This window comes from Oryx dammah, unplaced genomic scaffold, assembly GCF_014754425.2.
Source record: "Oryx dammah isolate SB20612 unplaced genomic scaffold, SCBI_Odam_1.1 HiC_scaffold_11232, whole genome shotgun sequence".
Taxonomy (NCBI): Eukaryota; Metazoa; Chordata; class Mammalia; order Artiodactyla; family Bovidae; genus Oryx; species Oryx dammah.
In genome coordinates this window covers 5,478,110-5,497,208 of record NW_024080625.1, presented here as the reverse complement: position 1 = coordinate 5,497,208, position 19,099 = coordinate 5,478,110, and the positions used below count along the sequence as shown (strand labels likewise).

At 36.9% G+C, this 19,099-nt stretch overlaps 1 protein-coding gene across 3 annotated transcripts in view; it reads right to left on the bottom strand.

The window, feature by feature from the left end:
- Nucleotides 1-563: 563 nt before the first annotated feature.
- Nucleotides 564-19,099, bottom strand: part of LOC120861347 (protein kinase C-binding protein NELL2) — a 382,658-nt gene continuing 364,122 nt past the window's right edge. For all 3 annotated transcript variants that reach the window (XM_040236996.1, XM_040236994.1, XM_040236995.1), the window contains 4 exons: nt 14,709-14,902; nt 12,619-12,795; nt 10,721-10,945; nt 564-1,265 (listed from right to left, as the gene is read on the bottom strand). In XM_040236996.1, the coding sequence (XP_040092930.1) occupies nt 1,215-1,265; nt 10,721-10,945; nt 12,619-12,795; nt 14,709-14,902 (647 nt within the window). In that variant the 3' untranslated portion in view covers nt 564-1,214. The remainder of the gene's footprint in view (nt 1,266-10,720; nt 10,946-12,618; nt 12,796-14,708; nt 14,903-19,099) is intronic.

Genomic DNA, 19,099 nt, shown 5'->3' with positions numbered 1-19,099 from the left:
AAAGAGAGTTTAACAAAGGGACCATTGATACAGAGGCTATAGGAAACAGGGAAAACAAGAAACTGAGCAGGTACCCACAAAGACAAAACGAGTTGTCGTTATCCCTAAAGCCAGAAGAAGCAAAACAGAAGTTGGGAGAGGGTAGCTGAACAGGGCGGGCCACTGTCAGATGTCGCCTCCAGTGACACAGCTAGCCATGGCGGGGGCCTGACAGGAGAGGAGCCAGCAGAGTAAACAGCCGAACCTTCGCTTTCCGATATCCTGCTGGTGGTCGCCACCAGTCAGACTGAATCAGAATCCAGAGGACAGCAGAGCCGATGAATATGATGTACGTAAGTCAGTCCCCAGGATGTGAGGCAGGGTAAAGGCAACCTAGGGGCTCCACAGAGGCAGAACACAGGTATCCTTCACACACACACCCCCCCCCAATTTGGGCATGTAATATAGCAAAAATCATCTTTCAGTTTGGGAGGTGTGAGTGTTTCATCAGCAGAACTAGAAAGCAATTTGTATGTTGAAGAATGTGGGGGGGGAAAGGAAGACACTAACACTGGGACATATTATAAGGTAAGAGAAATATTTATTTAATTTTGCACAAGAACGAGCTTATACTGAACAAATTCAACCAAATATTAAGTGCAGTAAAACAAGGAAATAGGGATGAGTTCTCTTGTTAGAAAATATTAAGTAACCATGCCTGTGCATTATTTTTATCATGACAATAATGTTTCAGATTTCTTCTCAGAGTGTATATTGTACATGTAACATGTTATAGCTTCTTTGCTTTGCTTCTGAAAATAGAACTCCTTCACTGCCTTACATTTTATTTTTTTGCAGTGAAGAACTGAACTGATTCATGAAGATTCTGATCTAGAGGAGTATTTTCTGCACCAGTGAAGCCAGAGGTTTCCAAAGCCCCCATAAGCTCAGGCTTTATGTCCAGGGGTCATAATGTATTTCACACCCATTCTTCTACATGCTTGACGTCAGACACCACTGAGGTGGAATTCTGGTCTAGTTTTGCCCCAGGCTTTTTCCTTTCGTGATTTTCTCAAGCTCCATGAATTTCATAACTGAAAGTTCACTCAGCTAATAACAATGCTGCACTTAGCTGCCCACAAATCATCCACTTTAAGTTTTACCTTTTTTTTTTTTTTTTTGGTCTTTTTAATGAAACATTCTTTAAACAGAAATTTCCAGTGAGACAGATAACTTCACAGTTCCTGAAGGCACTGTGGATCCACTGAGCAACAGATGTGGCCATTCTAGAGAAAAGACAGGGGGAAAAGGCACAGTATGAATTTTTAAGCCATTAGTCAGTACTCACTGATTGTTACACATAACCAAACAGTGTATTTGTTATTTATATGCTCCTGAAAGTTCAATGTCCTAATCACTTTTCATGGCTCACTTAAAAACCAACTATGGCCAGTTATTTGTGGTAAATCATAGGCTAGCAGCAGCAGCTTTATTTACTCCATGGCACTCTCTTAGATTACATTTGTTCTTTTATTTGCCCACTCACAAAATAAGCACGGAGTAAACTGAACCTTAGACATGCTGATGAATAAAGCAGATATGGTTGCTACTGTCACAGGACAGGGCCTAGAGTTGTATCCATTAATAATCAAGTGTACAGTCAAAAATTGTAAAAAGTGCTAGAAAAGAAACAAACTAGGGGATATTATGAGATTAATAAGAAGTCTGGCTACTTAGATTGGGTGGCCAGAGTAGAAGTGATGTTTAGACCAAGACCTCAAGATAGTTCTCTGAAAATATGCCAAGAGCACAGGGAACAGAATGAGTAAAGGCTTTAAAGTGAAAAGAGTTCTGTGTAGTTAAGAAGCCTAAAAAGGTTCTGTCTTGGCAAGAATTCTAAGCTGGTGAAGAAAACTGTAGCGATGAGGCAAGGAAAAGAGGGAAGAGCCAAATAAATATAATGGGTTCTTATAACAAAGTACCAAAATAGGATAAAGAAGGCTGAACACTGAAGAGTTGATGCTTTTGAATTGTGGTGCTGAGAAGACTCTTGAGAGTCCCTAGGACTGCAAGGAGATTAAACCAGTCAGTCCTAAAGGAAATCAACTTTCAGTATTTATTGAAAGGAACGATGCTGAAGCTGCAAAACTTTGGCCACCTGATGCAAAGAGCCTGCTGCTGCTGCTGCTAAGTCACGTCAGTTGTGTCCGACCCTGTGTGACCCCACAGATGGCAGCCCACAAGGCTCCCCCATCCCTGCGATTCTCCAAGCAAGAACACTGGAGTGGGTTGCCATTTCCTTCTCCAATGGTTGCAAGTGAAAAGTGAAAGTGAAGTCGCTCAGTCGTGTCCGACTCTTAGCGACCCCATGGACTGTAGCCTACCTGAAACTCCATCCAAGGGAGTTTCCAGGCAAGGGTACTGGAGTGGGTCGCCAGTGCCTTCTCCAGCAAAGAGCCTACTCATTGGAAACGACCCTGATGCTAGGAAAGATTGAAGGCAAAAGGAGAAAGTGGTGGCAGAGGAAGAGATGGTTAGATAGCTTCAGCAAACTCTGGGAGATACTGGAGGATGGAGGAGCCTGGTGTGCTACAGTCCAAGAGGTTGCGGAGTTGGACATGACTTAGCAACTGAACAATGACAGCCAAAATAGTATAATGTACTACAGAAAAGAAAAAAAAGGTATCTTATTCTTTTGAATTTTTGCACTCTTACTTTCTTCCAGTGGCTCACTGATAATAATGACAATGTTAGTATTGTTACCACAATCATAAGATGATAACATCCTTCTACTTTTTGAGTGCATACTCTGTGTCAGAAACTTCACCAGACACTTTAAATACATTATCTAATTTCAACCTCAGAGCATTTCCAGTAGGATCACTATTAATAGTAATGATTTTTAGGTTCAGAAACTGAAGATCAGAAAGCTTAAATATCAAGTCCAAAATCTCACAGCTAATATAAGGGTACAACTGGGATTAAAATACAGGTTAGTCTGACTCTAAAACTCATCTTCTATTTGATATATTCTCTCAGATAATTGACTTTACATGATGGAAAATGTATCAGACCTTAATATGATAAAACCAAAAGGTTCAGATAAAACTTAAGAAAGGACTTTAATGCTTTAGCCTTTGTTGACGCTTACCAAATGAGAGAAAAGACAGTCTATATCCAAGAAGAATATTATCAATTTAACTTAATCCTCTTTCTTTTAAAATTGTTATTAAGCAGAGTTCTTACTCTGACGGCAAAAAAGTGTGACAAACAACCATTTCTTAGCTCTCTAGCAGTGTTTTAAAGCTTTGTTGTTATGCTCAGAGGCTGAGGATTTCTGACCATAACCTGGTCACATGATCTTTCCCAATTCACTGACCCAATGAAGGGAGAGGTATACCAGTTCCCAAGAATGTCAGTTCCTCAGATTGTATGGATTTTGAGCAGAGAGAGTTAGGGAAATTTCTGGAGTATAAGTAGATTTTAGGAAGAGAAGATATATTTCTCCAAATCTTCGAGTAGTGTTTTTCTTATTCCTTATCAGCATGTTCTGCTATAGGAACATGAATGCTACAGATCATGCTATTGATAGCTTCTCAATTAAGGAAATCTAGTTGATATAAGAAAGAGTAATAAAATATTCCACTGGGGTTCCAATTTCAGTAATGGCATAGTTACTTACACAAGACTATCTCTCATATGGATAACTATAACATTTGGACAAAATACAAAAATTATTTGAATCAATGAATTAGTGACTAAAAGCAAGCAGACACTGGAGGAATTTCAATCTCTGAAAGGAGGGAAATGTATTGTGTGAGATTAATTTCTACCTGGCATTTTCCCTTAGGGCACTGTCTAGTCCGTGAAACTTAGGATAACTACAGCTCAAGCAGAAAGCCACAATCTGATAGACTTCAGATATTGGAGGACAACATTTAGGGCTGCCAGGGTGCCTGGAAATTCAGAAAGAAATATCTTAGAAAGGAAGGAATGAATCAGCATGTAAACTCCCCTCAAATCAGTGGCTGGTCTTTGAATTGCAGAGGAGACTCTAAAAAGACAATTAGAGACTCACAGCTTGAAGTTGGAAAGCTCTGAGCAGATATTTCAGAGGCTGCTCCCTGTGGGTAGTAGTGCTTAAAATCTGTGTCCTACCAAGTTAGAAGGGACTGATAAAAAATTTCAGGCTTTCATGTTTAGGAATAAAACAGTCTCAAGATTAAGAGATTCACCCTAGCACTAAGGGTACATCTGGAATAGACCTAACTAATATAAAGTCCAGCCTTCTCAATTGCAAGTTTATTGGCTGTAATTTGAAATTTGCTAGAACAACAATAGTCTTCAGAAGAAGCTAACAGAATGGAGGGTCTATACTGTATACTGTCCACAATATCCAATAAACCATAACCATTATTAGATATGTGAAAAAAAAAAAAGAAAAAAGTGACTCATCAAGAGAAAAAGTAGTGAAAGAGAAATGCAAGTTAATCCAGTTGGTGTAAATGCAGATAAAGACTGTAGCCACCAGGCTCCTCTGTCCATGGAATTCTCCAGGCAAGAATATTGGAGTGAGTAGCCATTCCCTTCTCCAGGGGATATTCCTGAACCAGGGATTGAACCTGGGTCTCCTGCATTACAAAGTGACTCTTTACCTATTACAAATATGTATAGAATGTTAAAAAAAAAAAAGGTTATAATGAATTAAAAGGTTGTAAATTGCAGCAGAGTAATGAAACTAAAAATAAAATTAAATAAAAATTCTGGAACTGAAAAGCACAGTATTCAAAATGAAAAATTCATTGGATGGGCTTAACAGACGATTAGAGATGGCAGAAGTAGTCTGTAAATTTGAAAAAATATATAGAAATTATCCAATGTTTAAAACAAAGAGAAAAGGATTGAAATAAAAATAGAATCTCAGTGACTTTCAGGGTAATATTAAACCATATAACACATGGGTGATTGGAGTCCAAGGAGAATAAGAGGGAGAAAATGTGGCAGACAAAATATCTGAAGAAACAATGGTCAAATTTTTCTCAAATTTGGTGAAAAAAAATCAACTTAGATATTCAAAAAGCCCAGCAAATCCCAAAGAGAACAAAGACAAAAAAAATCACACTTAAGTGTATCATAGTCAAAATTATAAAAACCAAAGGTTTTTAGTTATGTTATTATTTTAGTTGTTGCATAAGCCAACAACAAAAAATAACAATATAAAGAGTTATAATTAAGAATCTAAAAGAAAAATTAAAATTGAATAATAGAAAACTTATATAAAACTAATATAAAAATAAACGGAAAGCAAATGGATACTTTCCTTGGATACATAAGAATATAAAAAAAAAAACACATGGAGCAAGCAGAAAACAAATTGCAAAATGGTGGCCCCTAAATACACGAATGTCAAAAACAAAATCAAATATAAATCAACTAAACACTTCCGTTAAAATAAATATGCATTCTAAATATAAAACTGTAGACAGATTGAAAGTTGATGAATCAAAACAATATAGTGTGTGGTTACATAAGTACCAGATAAAACTGACTTCTTGTCTAGAAATCTTGTTAGAGATAAAGAGGGACATTACATAATGATAAACTGGTCGTCTCACCATTAGACATAAAATAATACATACTGTGTGATACACATATGAATTTTTAAATAGGCAAAATACATTTGTTATAATGAAATAAAATTGAGCTTTCCTACAGGAATAGGTATTGCCTAGAAGGGGGCAAAAAGGTACTTGCTAGACTGTTGAAAATATTCTATATTTTGATTCATCAAACTTAAAAAATCTGCTCAAAATCGCTATGTATTTCACCTTAACAAACATTACCTTGATGAAACCTAGAATAAAAGGTGTTCCACTGAAACTCAGGTTGCTAGGAATAGTGACCATCCACTGCCATAACAATAAAAATCTAATTATTTTTACATAATAACAGTAAGTTTCCTTAACACCTTGTTATTTCTGGCTATATTTTATTGGTAAAGGAGTCCTCATCAGTGTTTGCATTCTGATAAACTCTATAAAATCAAGATTAGAAGACAGTTGACTTTCAGCTTTCAGTAAAATGTTTTTATATAATACACACAAAGCATAAAATATTTTATTAGCATATATATTTAATAAAATTTTTACAAAAGTTAATAATTAATGTTTATAAATTATATAACAGATAGAATAAATATATATATGTATAATATATGTACACATATGTGCTATAAATTGTTGTTGTTCAGTTGCTGTCGTCTCTTTGTGACCCCATGCTCTGCAGCACACCAGGCTTCCCTGTCTATAAATAGTCTACACAAAAATGAATATATTTTAAATTCCACAATGATCAATATTTTAGTATATCCTCATAGATTTCATTTATTTCTCTATTTTCAGCCTTCTTGTAATCGAAGTGCATATATAATCACACAGAGTATTTTTATCTTAATTTTTATTATAAGAATTGTTGGTACTTGAATGATTGAACAATGCAATCATGTATTTACATAAAATGTATAGTTGTAGTATTATATGTTAGATTTTGTTGTTGTTCAGTCACTCAATCATGTCCCACTCTGTGACCCCATGGACTGTAGCACTCCATACCTCCCTGTCCTTCACCACCTCCTGGAGTTTATGTTACATCAGATGCTGTGTGCTTAGCTGCTCAGTTGTGTCTGACTCTTCACGACTCCATGGACTGTAGCCCACCAGGCTTCTCTGTCCGTGCAGATTCTCAAGGCAAGAATATTGGAGTAGGTTGCCATGCCCTCATCATAATTTATTTAACCATCTTTCCATTGTTGGCTATTTTGGTTTCTTTTTGATTCTGCATGCCAATTAATGTTGAGGTGAATATTATGATGCACACAGTTTGTTCCATATTTTAGATTATTTCTTTTGGTTGGATTCTGAGACTCGGGATTAATAAGATTTTCTGGATATTTCTGTGGAGATGGGGATGGGACTAGGAGGTATATGTGTGGCTCTTGATTGTATTTTTCAGTGTCACTAACACTGCAAAAGAACTACAATTCCACTATATTACTGTTAACATTGGAAATTATTGTGAATTTTTTTTATTGTAGTATATAGAAATAATAAATCATTATGTTAGTTTATATTTGTTTCAATTATTTAAAAGCTGAATGCTCTCCTCTTTTTAAATAGTTGTATATTTTAGTGAATTGTTTATTCATCCTCTGCTATTTATGGGAAAATAAGTATTCTTAATTTTCATGTTTTTAATCTAATAAAGATATCATATCTGCTGAACATATTTTTCCAGTCTTTAGTTGTGATTTTATACTTTGCTAATTTTGTCTATCTATAGAAGCTCTAAATTTTTTGAGGTGTATTTTATCACTTTTAAGTTAGAAAAGGCATCTCCCTTTAGAATTTTGATAAATATTTGATTACTTATCTTTATTTTGATTTATTTTTAATATCTAACACTTTCCCACATGGGAATTGTTTTGATACCTAGCATACTAATATATACAACTTACATCCCTCAAATTGCTATCCAGTCATTCCAGTATTCATAGAATAATCCTTTCTTCTCTTTTGATCTACTAAGCTCTTCTGACTGTATTACTCCTTGGAGGCTCAGATGGTAAAGAATCTGCTTGCAATGCAGGAAATCTGGGTTCTGATCCCTGGGTCAGGAGCATCCCCTGGAGAATGGAATGGCAACCCAATCCAGTATTCTTGCCTGGAGAATTACATGGACAGAGAAGCCTGGCGGGCTACAGTCCATGGGGTCGCGGGCTACAGTCCATGGGGTCGCAAAGAGTTGGATACTACTGAGTGACTAACACTTTCACTTTTTATTTGCCTCCTGGTGGCTCAGACGGTAAAGAATCTGCCTACAATGCCAGGGTCTCGGTTTCGATCCCTGGGTTGGGAAGGTTGCTTGGAGAAGGAAATGGCGACCCATTCCAGTATTCTTGCCTGACCCTTTAATATCTCCTCCTTCCTTATTTATCAACTGGGTACATCCCTCTTTATTGCCTGGAGCTCAAAGCATGATTGCCTGAAAGCTCTCTGGAGTTGTGTAGTTTTTATCAGACTTAGGAAAGACAGTATTAGTAATTCATTTTTGGTGCGAATTCAACTTCTAAGTGAAGGAAACATTTTTTTTTTAACCTAAGCAATTTAAATTTAAAGACATCTTTAAAAAGGAAAGGGAAGCTCTTAACCCTGTTTCTCCCAGCTAACTCTTAATTCCTCAGGAAGTAAAACTGGTTCACTTGTTGGACAGCCTCTTAGCACAGTTCATTCTTCCTCAGAGCGTCCTTCACAGTAATGTTGTCTCTATCTGTTTCATGACTTAATGTTTCTGTTGTCGACTACCAACAATAATAACTGCCAACATTTATTGAGCACTTACTCGGAATGTGTATGAAATGTGTAGGAAACTTTTTGTGAGGACCTTTTCACTTAATTCTTAAAGCAACTTTCTCGAGTAGGTAATATAATTATTCTTATGTAAGTAATATTATTATTCCAAGTTTTAGGTGAGAAAAACAGAGTCACAGAGAGATTTATAAACGTCCCTTGAGGTGACATTGCTCGTGTGGTGGACCAGGCTCCGAATCCAGGTAGCCTGATTTCGGAGGCCCCATTCTTCACGTTTAGACCAGTGCTTTCCTATAGAATATTCTGCCCTGATAGAATTGTTCTCTGCATGTGCTGTCTACTATGATAGCCACGAGCACATGTGAGGACTTGAAATGTGGCTCGTGTGACTGAAGAACTGGATTTTTAATTTAATTTCAATGAATTTAAATAACCACATGTGGCTTCTGACTACAGTACCGGGTAGCAGAGCTCTAGATGATAACCTGCTGAGGAAAAATTTCCAGGAACAATTTTTGCTGTTTTTGGTTATTGTTCTACCCTGGCACAATACCCCACACAACTTGCATTTATTGACTATACCAATAAGTCAGATGTCGTGGGATGGAGAGACAGTAAATGCAAATAGTGCTTTGACAGTATCAAATTGTGAAGAATGCTTACCTCCAATGCAATCTCTCAAGCCTATTTGGCATAAATTTTATTTTTAAAATAGCAAAAAATAAATATAATAAAATGACTATTAGGGATACATTTGGTAGCATTGAGCATATTCTTATAACTCAATAAGAAGGGAAAAAGGAAATGGCATCAAATAGTAACTTCTGAGAAATGGCAGTTATCTGACAAGAAATGAATTTAATGCCAAAATACACTTTCTGGAAACAATTCTACTAGGAGTCAAAAAATCCTAGTTGTTTGTAAGGCAGTGAATGACAAGCTCATTCACATTCTTTACCCCCAGAAAATACTGTAATGTTTTCTGCCTATTACTGATTGCATTTTTCTTGTTGGAAGTATCTGTCTGAGCTATATCTGGTGTGTTTTACACTGCATCACTCAGTATATATTTTTGTTGTCACTACTCAGAACAATAATCTAATAGTAGATTAAGAGTGTAAAGAGATTCAAATTTCTTTGGCAATTAAATGTCAGAAAGTATTTCCCTATTAATCATTAATGCTGAAGTTTCTAGATAATGCACTCAAAATGTATTCATATTAAATGTATATTAAAGTGGCCCTGCATTTACATTGCTAGTAACTTTTTGTAGTAAAAGTAACTTTCAAATGTGCTAATGCACCTTTAGAAGACTGCACTAAATGTTCCTCCCCAAAAGCTGTGCTTGACTGACAAATTGCATTGATTGAAAGAGCTAGAAATTTTGGTGTGAAATAGATAATAATAGCATCTCAAACTTACAGCATTTCATATTTCTTTGTCTTGTTACATCAAGTCACTCTAGTAAGAAATTTGTACTATGTGACTCAGAATTAAATTGCTCTACTGAAAAAAATTTTTAAATGGAAATGTTCATTTAAAGAACCAGAGCAGTTAGAGATATCTGGCTGTGCTATGCTGGGAAAAATCTGACATCTTTGCTTTCTTCTTGTTGTTAAGCTTTCCAGATTATTAGTTTTAGTGTTGATTCTAAAACTTTGACTCTGAAGTACAATGACCACTGAATCAAATATTTGTAGGAACCATAACCAAAGTAGAAAGCTTTCAACTTTGTTACCATTTTTGAATTCTATATACCCTGTCTACATTATCAGTATTTTTGTTCTCAATGAAGTAAAAGACATAATGCTTTATTTTCCTATGAGAATAAAAAGAAAAATCTTTATAATGATTTTTCTCCAGCTGTAGGAATAAAATATGGTAAACAACAAGTCTTAAATTTTTCAACTCAATGTAACTGACCACAACAAACCAAGAAATATGCCCATTTTTGCCATACTGATTTTCACTTTGGAAAACGCAGTATGCTTACCTTGTTGATATACCTTATATCATAAAAAGACTAGATAAAATCAATAAAATAATATTGTCTTCTATCATGAAAGAAACATGAAGCTTGGTTTTGTACTATTTTTTTAAAAGGTGTGTACAGTTAGACGCTTTAGGGCAATTTACATAGGTTCTTTCTGTTCCAGTGATATAAACAACCATCATTATGGTTTCAGACAAAGCACCTCCTCCTCCCTGAAAATGCATTAGAGGATGCATGGGACAGTCAGTTTTGGCACTAATTAAGCTGAGTGGTCTCTGAGCAGTAAATAGAAATGAAGGTGCTTCTCACTGGCCACATTAATATCTATGATTCCTGGGCACAGCTGGCCAAGTGCTCCCTACTTGAATATAGTGGGTTTTACCTTGCACTGGCAGAGAGTACACTCAGTGCCATGTTTGATCCAAGAGGACCCAGTGAAGCGAACCACATTCATCTCGTCCAGGCAAGTTTTGGTGATGTCATTGCGGATGGTGTCAGCCTGGCAAGGGTCGGTGACACAGCGTGGGCAGCACTCATTCTCAGGGAGGACAGTGAATTCACACTCCACCTCTGGGCAAGGCAGGGGCCAACAGTCAACTTCCCCTTGCTATAAGGAAAGCAGATGGACAAGGGTAGAGGGAGAGGAAGGGAGGGAACATAGTGTTTACTGAATACTCAATTACTCAATTTCTTTGATGGACATTTATACTTAGACCTTCACAGCCATGAATTTTGTAGGGAATCCACACATGAGATCTATACTGTAGATGGATTATGAAAGTCTTCATGGGTTAAATAAGAATAGCAATAAAGGAAAGTAAAAACCAATTCCCTTAAAACAATCAAATGGGCATGCCCTCTCTTTCCCATGACAAAGAATTGTTTACTACAGAAGAGATTTTTACTTAGCTGTTTTGCCTATGAGATGCTTTTTTCTTCCTTTCAATCTTTTACCCTACTTTCTCATTTATTCCCTTCTGCAAAAAGAAAGTTTTGTCCACTGACAAGAAACTAAATCGAAATATGAAGGAAATTTGACAGTTTTTCTTTGTCATTTATACATTTCTCAGTGTACGGACTTTGGAAAAATAAAAAACAAAACTAGGAGCTGATTTCAGTCATTTTTATTCCACATGGGAAAATTGTGTGAATTGGCTGTTTTTAAAATTTAGTTCCCACCTAAAATTTACTTCCTATTTTCTTCATAATTCTGAGTCTCATGGTCTTGGGAGATGAAAGCAGCCTCAGGCACAAAACTGACCTTGCTCTTTCAATTGATTTTTGGGTTGAAAGTATAAAAAGGAAGCAACAAAAAAGCATTGCCTTAAAAATATCCTCACACAAATAGAAAGGAAACTAGTCCTAACTTTAAGACTAGGATCTATGAAACTTTCTTCTATAAAGACATGTAGATGAATTTTCATTTACACCATAGAAAGAAGCAGAAAATTCGGCCACATGAAAAATGACTGGGGTCTTCTTATCAAGTCTTTATTTTCTATTGTTTCCAGCAGAAGTTTTATATATATATATATACACATTCAAATCTAACATTCTAATATTTACTGCAAATTCAAACTATGTGTATAACAGGGTTCCTGCCGGAATAGCATTGGCAGTAACAATTTTTAGAAAGAAAAATAGTATTATTTTTTTGTCTTTGTTTTTTTAAGTCAAAGCATAATTGACAGAAATGGATTAACAAAAGGTTTACTTGGAAAAAAGGATTTTTTTTGAATGCCATTGTTCTGTTCATAATTGTTTTTGAGTAAACCTAGGCTGAGTTGCTTCCCTAGTGGCTCAGAGGGTGAAGCGTCTGTCTGCAATGCAGGTAGATCTGGGTTCGATCCCTGGGTCAGGAAGATCCTCTGGAGAAGGAAATGGCAACCCACTCCAGTACCTTTGCCCAGAAAATCCCATGGACAGAGGAGCCCGGTAGGCTACAGTCCATGGGGTTGCAAAGAGTCGGACATGACTGAGCGACTTCACTTTCTTTCACTTTAGGCTGAGTGGGATTGGGAAAGTGAGGACAGCCTTTTCTTTGGAGCTCTGGAGACCGTCCTGAAAGACTGACATGGCATGGTATACTGCCTCTACCCCTGGATACTCCTCCTCAGGTCCTGAATGCAAAGCCATCACTTTGTCATCATAATAGGTTCACCTTTTGTAACTTCCAACGCTATGGCCGGGTACTGACTATTGGTGGAGGGGCAGGGAAGGTTGCTTTCCTATCTTGATTCTGGGCGAAATGTTTCCTGAACTTTAGGTAGCCAAACTTACCAGGCAGCGGCACTGCTGGCAGTTCTGAACCCAGGTGTCACCACTATTGTACAAGGTTTCCCCGTTTTGATGGAGGCACTGACTGCTCAACCTTGGGTCACATTCAGGGCAGCAGAAAAGATCAACTGTGGGATTCTCACAGTCACAGACCATCCGTCGACACATTACAAATCCATTCTGTATGACAAGGAGAAAAAGTAGTTACCAAAAGCCTCTGTTTCTCAATATACTGATATCATATGTACATGGGTGTGTCTGTATGTGTGAGTACCTATGTATATAAACATCTATATATACATTATATATATGTGCTGTGCTGTGCTAAGTCACTTCATTCATGTCCGACTCTTTGTGAGCCTCTGGACCATAGCCTGCCAGGCTCCTCTGTCCATGAGGATTCTCCAGGAAGCAACATTGCAGTGGGCTACCATTTCATCCTCCAGGGGAATATATATAGATATATTCATAATATATCTATATTCATAATTATATATCTCTCTATATATACATATATATTACATAATATATCTAAAATTGGGCTTCCCAGGTGGTGCTAGTGTTAAAGAATCTGCCAGTTAATGCAGGAGATGCAAGAGACATGGGTTCCATCCCTGGGCCGGGAAGATCCCCTGGAGGAGGATATGGCAACCCACCCCAGTATTCTTGCCTGGGAAATCCCATGGACAGAGGAGCCTGGTGGGTTACTGTCCATGGGGCCACAAAGGGCCAGACACAACTGAGTGAGCATCGGCACACCTATAATTTCAGATGTTGATTTGGAAGTTTGCGATAACTCACACTGTCTTCTCAATATAACTGATTTTCTTTAAAATTCCTATTTGTAGCTAACAACCAGAAATTACTCAAGCTGGAGAACTTCCAATTTTCTTTCTGCACATTACATTTAAATGACTTGATTGGAAGAAAAATTTTATATAGAATGATAACCACTGCATGGCTCTTATGTGCAAATAAATTCGTGTATGCATATATAAATTTTTATGTACTTGTAATTTGAATACTAACTAAAGTTTGTCCTGTGTAAGGGACTGTATGTTTATATTTGGTAGGTAGTCATCAAGTTTTACATATTATTAAGTTTATAGATATGTTAACCTTATAATTTGTACAAGCTGTTATCAATTTCTTAATAATAGTTGAGTCCTTGGTATTATTATTTAATTATAATTTAAATTTCTATTATCAACTGGGTACACAGAACACCTCTCTAAAACTGAAATATAACCCAAATAGGTGTGTTTTCACTTGCAGGTCATAGCATGTTCATTCTGGCTTCATTTATGCATTCATTCAAATATGATATTGTGACTATAAAAACATTAGCTTAATTAGAATCAAAATTTTATCACTGAATAGATAAACACATTGTGGTATTTCTGTACAAAGGAACACTATTCAGTAATAAAAAGGGATAGGTTACTTATACAGGTAATGAATATAATTGAGTGTTAAAGCATAATGCTGAGACAAATGTGAGACACAAAAGAATAAGTATAGTTTTCATCTCATATACCTGGGGGATTATTTCCAGGTTGCAGGTGGATACCAAAATCCATGGATGCTGAAGTCCCTTATATAAAATGGCATAGTATTTGCATATAACCTATACATAATCTCCCATATACTTTAAATTATTTATAGATTACTTATAATATCTAATATAATGTAAAACTTATGTAAAAAGTTGCTGGGGTCAGGAAAATGAAAGTTTTGCTTTTCAGAACTTTCTGGAATTTTTTTTCTCAAGTATTTTTGATCCACAGTTGGCTGAATCCATGAATGTGGTTCCTGCAGATATGGAAGGTCAACTGTGTTGTATGATTCCACTTATATGAGGCTGTAGAAAATACAAATCTAATCTATAGAAACAGGAAACTGTTTACTTGTGTCTGGGGCTATGGGGTTAAGAAAGGGCAGAGGCTAGCCAGTTTGCGTAGGCAAAAATGTTATGTTATATTAATTGTGCAGAGGTTAATCAGATGTATGCATTTGTTTATCAAGCCGTACACTTGAAATACATGCAAATTACATCTTGATAAAAATGGTTACAATGTTTTGTTTATACGAACCTGACATGAACACACGGAACACCGGTCATTTTCTAGCACCCAAATCTGACTGTTGTGCTTAATTTTTCCATCGTGGATGCAATCCCCTGTGCAGTTCTTTCCATGAGGACATCGGCAATCATATCCACCATCCAAGTTAAAGCAAATGGTGTCATTGGCACAGCTATGCCTCCCAGTCCCACACTCATCAATATCTACAGCCAAGAAAAAGCAGCAGGCAATGTGCTTAGAATATGCTCTGTTTCAAATAACTGTTATCAGGCAAGTTGTCTCCTGACATAAAGCATTCAACTGTAAATTAATTTTCATCTTACTGGCATGTTTCTCCTATTAATGCTGACTAAAGCAATGTTAATAATCTTGGGATTTCGCAGGAAAATATCATACTTGATTTCAAACACCAAATAACCTTGGCTAGATACGCAACTTTTATATCTCTGTAAATACCATTAAGCTTTATGAAACACGTATTTTTTTTTTAAAAGTTAAGGATAGGACTCAACATATCAAACAGTTTGGCAGTGGAAATTCTAAAAGTGCCTATGTTTTTTTAATTGGCAAAATCATCCTCAGTGTTAAAAAGGTGCTTCCAGAAAAATCCCTTCTTCATGGGGGATGAAATGCTATGGAAGCAACGAGGCATTTTCATTCAGTTTCAAGCCCTGTTCTCACAGCCATGTCACTGTCAAGGAAGCTCTTTCCAGCATTCTGCACAGGTCTTCTGCCCTTAATGGTCCAGGCATTTGCACACTGTCCTTACACACTGCCATTCAACCATGGAAAGGCAAGTGATCACAAGCAATCAGCATCCCTTACAAAGAATTCCCCACTTCTCAGCTTTCCCATTTCATATCATCATTTCATCTCCTGCCTGACTCATTTGGCACCTGCCCATTCTTCAGCTGATTTCACCTACTCCATGGCAATCATAGCCTAAAGCATTTTCATACAGATGAAAAGCAAACATACGTTGACCCACAGATCAGGTCCAAGCGAGGAGATGTGATTCATTTTATTTATCCCCATCATTTAAAGGTCATAAGCCAAAATCATTCCAGGGATATTGTATGAGTGGCAGTAAGGAGTTATTTCCTATTTCATCTGAGTAAAGGTCAAGAGAAAAGAACTAAATCACAGCAGGAAAAGTGGGATAGAGAGAAAATGGAATGTATAGCTTTTAACCAGCAGAATGTACACTGATTTTCCTTCAAAATTATAGTATTTAGTAACTATCTTCCTTAAATGGTTTGATTTCAACACTGTAGAGGAATTAAACTAGTCAAGATTATATTTTAGCCACATTTCAATTTCTAAATATTTAAGTTCTATCATATATGCATTCCTGACAATAAGTTACATGATTATTTCTAGGCACTTTGATTTTTATTAGTTCTCATATCAACAAAACCAATGAATTGAGAGGATAGCTGAAAAGATTTCTATTACGGCTATAGTAAACTTTATTATAGATTGATTTGTCAAGGATAATACTGTATAAAAAAATAACAGCAAGAGAATACATGAAAATCTTAGAAAATACATTTATATAATTGTATTAATAAATACACCTATATATCAGATATATATGTGTATATCAAATCCAAAAAATTTTTTCTCTTGGTAAGGAAATGAACTTTATATAGCAGGTCTATATTTGCTCTATTTGGAATAATAAAGTATCCTCAGAGTTGATATTTGTCTCCATTAAGTATTCTTATAATTAGCAATTATAGGAAGCGAAAACAATACCACTAATCATAGTTGTTTGGTCTTTCTGACCACAATCTCTACAAATACCTCTTAATATATCTTTTAATATCCATTACATGTATATATGTTTTATATATTCACTCTCTAAATATCTGCTAATATAAGGACATTATTCCATTAATGGCAATGGCTGGACTTGAACTATCATTTCATTTTGCCTGGCATTTAAAATAAAATTTCTAGTAACAAGTTTGTTTGTTTGGTTAAAAGCAGAGAAAGTCCTTGGATTTGATGCAGCAGACAAAGAAGAAAAGATTTTTAGGTGCAAAGAGAATATGTACTCAAAGTATATTAACAATAAAGAAATAGAATAAAAAGTTGCTTACAACAATGGTTGGCATGTACTTGTCATACCTGGAGAAATATTAATATTTAAGCAGAAACATCATAATGGACTAACTCTTACCTTTTGCTATCCTATGAGATTTGAATTAATTTGAACTTACCTTACCTTTCTTGCTTGTTATCTATACTGGATTTCTCAGTGCAGAAACTATTCTCAATTGAACGACAGTATAAAATTTGGAATTTATTTTTATATACAGTTTTATTGTAAGATTCCTACATTACATATACATAAAGAGTGTATATTCTGCTTTGAAAATTATACTATAGTATATAGAAATTCCTACTTAAAAATATTGATTATTTCTTTAGTGAGTGATTAGAGAAATAATGTTGTCAAAGCCAGTGGTCAAGTCTCAGTTCCTGTCTTCAGCTGACAGCAGTTTCTGACCCAGGTCCTTCCCTCTCCCTGACAAATTTCATTTACTTGCTTCCTATCACACTAGTATGCTGAAGCTCTAATACTTTGGCCACCTGATGGGAAGAGCCAACTCATTGGAAAAGACCCTGAGGCTAGGAACCACTGAAGGCAGGAGGAGAAGGGGGCGACACAGGATGAGATGGTTAGATGGCATCACTGACTCAATGGACATGAATTTGAGCAAACTCCAGGAGACAGTGAAGGACAGGGAAGCCTGGCATACCGCAGTCCATGGGGCCACAAAGAGTCAGACGTGACTGAGGGACTGAACAACGCCATCACATTGGTAGCTCTTTCTGAATCTTTCTTCTGCCCACATACACATTCTCCAGGTGTGGCAAAAACATTATGGATAAGATTTAGGCAAGCAAACAGGAGGTAAAGAGTGGTCTAGTCAGAGGTAAGAGTGTGTTTGAGCACCAAAGTTCAGAGCCATTAAGTGCATTAGAGAATCAAAAGTGTTGGTATGACTTAAATGGCCAGGGAGAGCAGAGTGGGGAGACATGCTGAAGGGTTCTCAGGGCTCACTTAAAGGTCACATTATAAGAAATTTGAACCTTATAATGAAGGCAATCAAATGTCCTTTTAGAGAATTGCAAAAAAACTATTCACATATCCATTTTAGAGAGATTCCTTTGGCTTCATTTTGGAAAAGGGACTTAAAATGGATTAGAACTTTCAATTAGAAGACCAGTTAGTAGACAGTTCAGTATTCCAGGAAAGAGATGGTCATACAATAAAACCAAACACCAAAGTCTAAATACATTCATATAATGACTCATTTAATCCTCACAACAACCATGAAAATTACAGTTATAATCCCCATTGTATACATCAGGGAATTGAGGCATAGACATGTTGCATAACTTTCTCAAGATCACACAGCTAGTAAGGTATGCTGCTGCTGCTGCTAAGTCGCTTCAGTCTTGTCTGACTCTGTGCAACCCCATAGACGGCAGCCCACCAGGCTCCCCTGTTCCTGGGATTCTCCAGGCAAGAACACTGGAGTGGGTTGCCATTTCCTTCTCCAATGCATGAAAGTGAAAAGTGAAAGTGAAGTCGCTCAGTCGTGTCCAACTCTTAGCGACCCCATGGACTGCAGCTGACCAGGCTCCTCCTCCCATGGGATTTTCCAGGCAAGAGTACTGGAGTGGGGTGCCATTGCCTTCTCCGTAGTAAGGTATAGATAGAGCACAGAGGGGAACCCAATCTGTCAGGCTCCAAGTCTGTGTTCTTAGGCATAATGCTGTAATGAATAGTAGCAGTGGGGATGCGTACATAGAAACAACAAAGATAAAGCCATTACTAAATGATTTGTTGGCTTCAGAGACTAAGGAGAGAGAGGGGTCATGAATGATTAGATTTCTGGCTTGGAAAATTTGGTAGATGCTATTTACATAATGAAGAGCAAGATTTTGATAGGGAGTGGTAATGTTGCAGAGAAGAACCAATTCTGACTCCATGTTGGAACTATTTCCTTGACTTGCTTTCAGTCAGTCAGTCAGTTCAGTCACTGAGTCGCGTCCAACTCTTTGCGACCCCATGAATTGCAGCATGCCAGGCCTCCCTGTCCATTACCAACTCCCGTAGTTCACTCAAACTCATGTCCATTGAGTCAGTGATGCCATCCAGCCATCTCATCCTCTGTCGTCCCCTTCTCCTCCTGCTCCCAATCCCTCCCAGCATCAGAGTCATTTCCAGTGAGTCAACTCTTCGCATGAGGTGGCCAAAGTACTGGAGTTTCAGCTTTAGCATCATTCCTTCCAGAGAACACCCAGGACTGATCTTCTTTAGAATGGACTAGTTGGATCTCCTTGCAGTCCAAGGGATTCTCAAGAGTCTTCTCCAACACCAC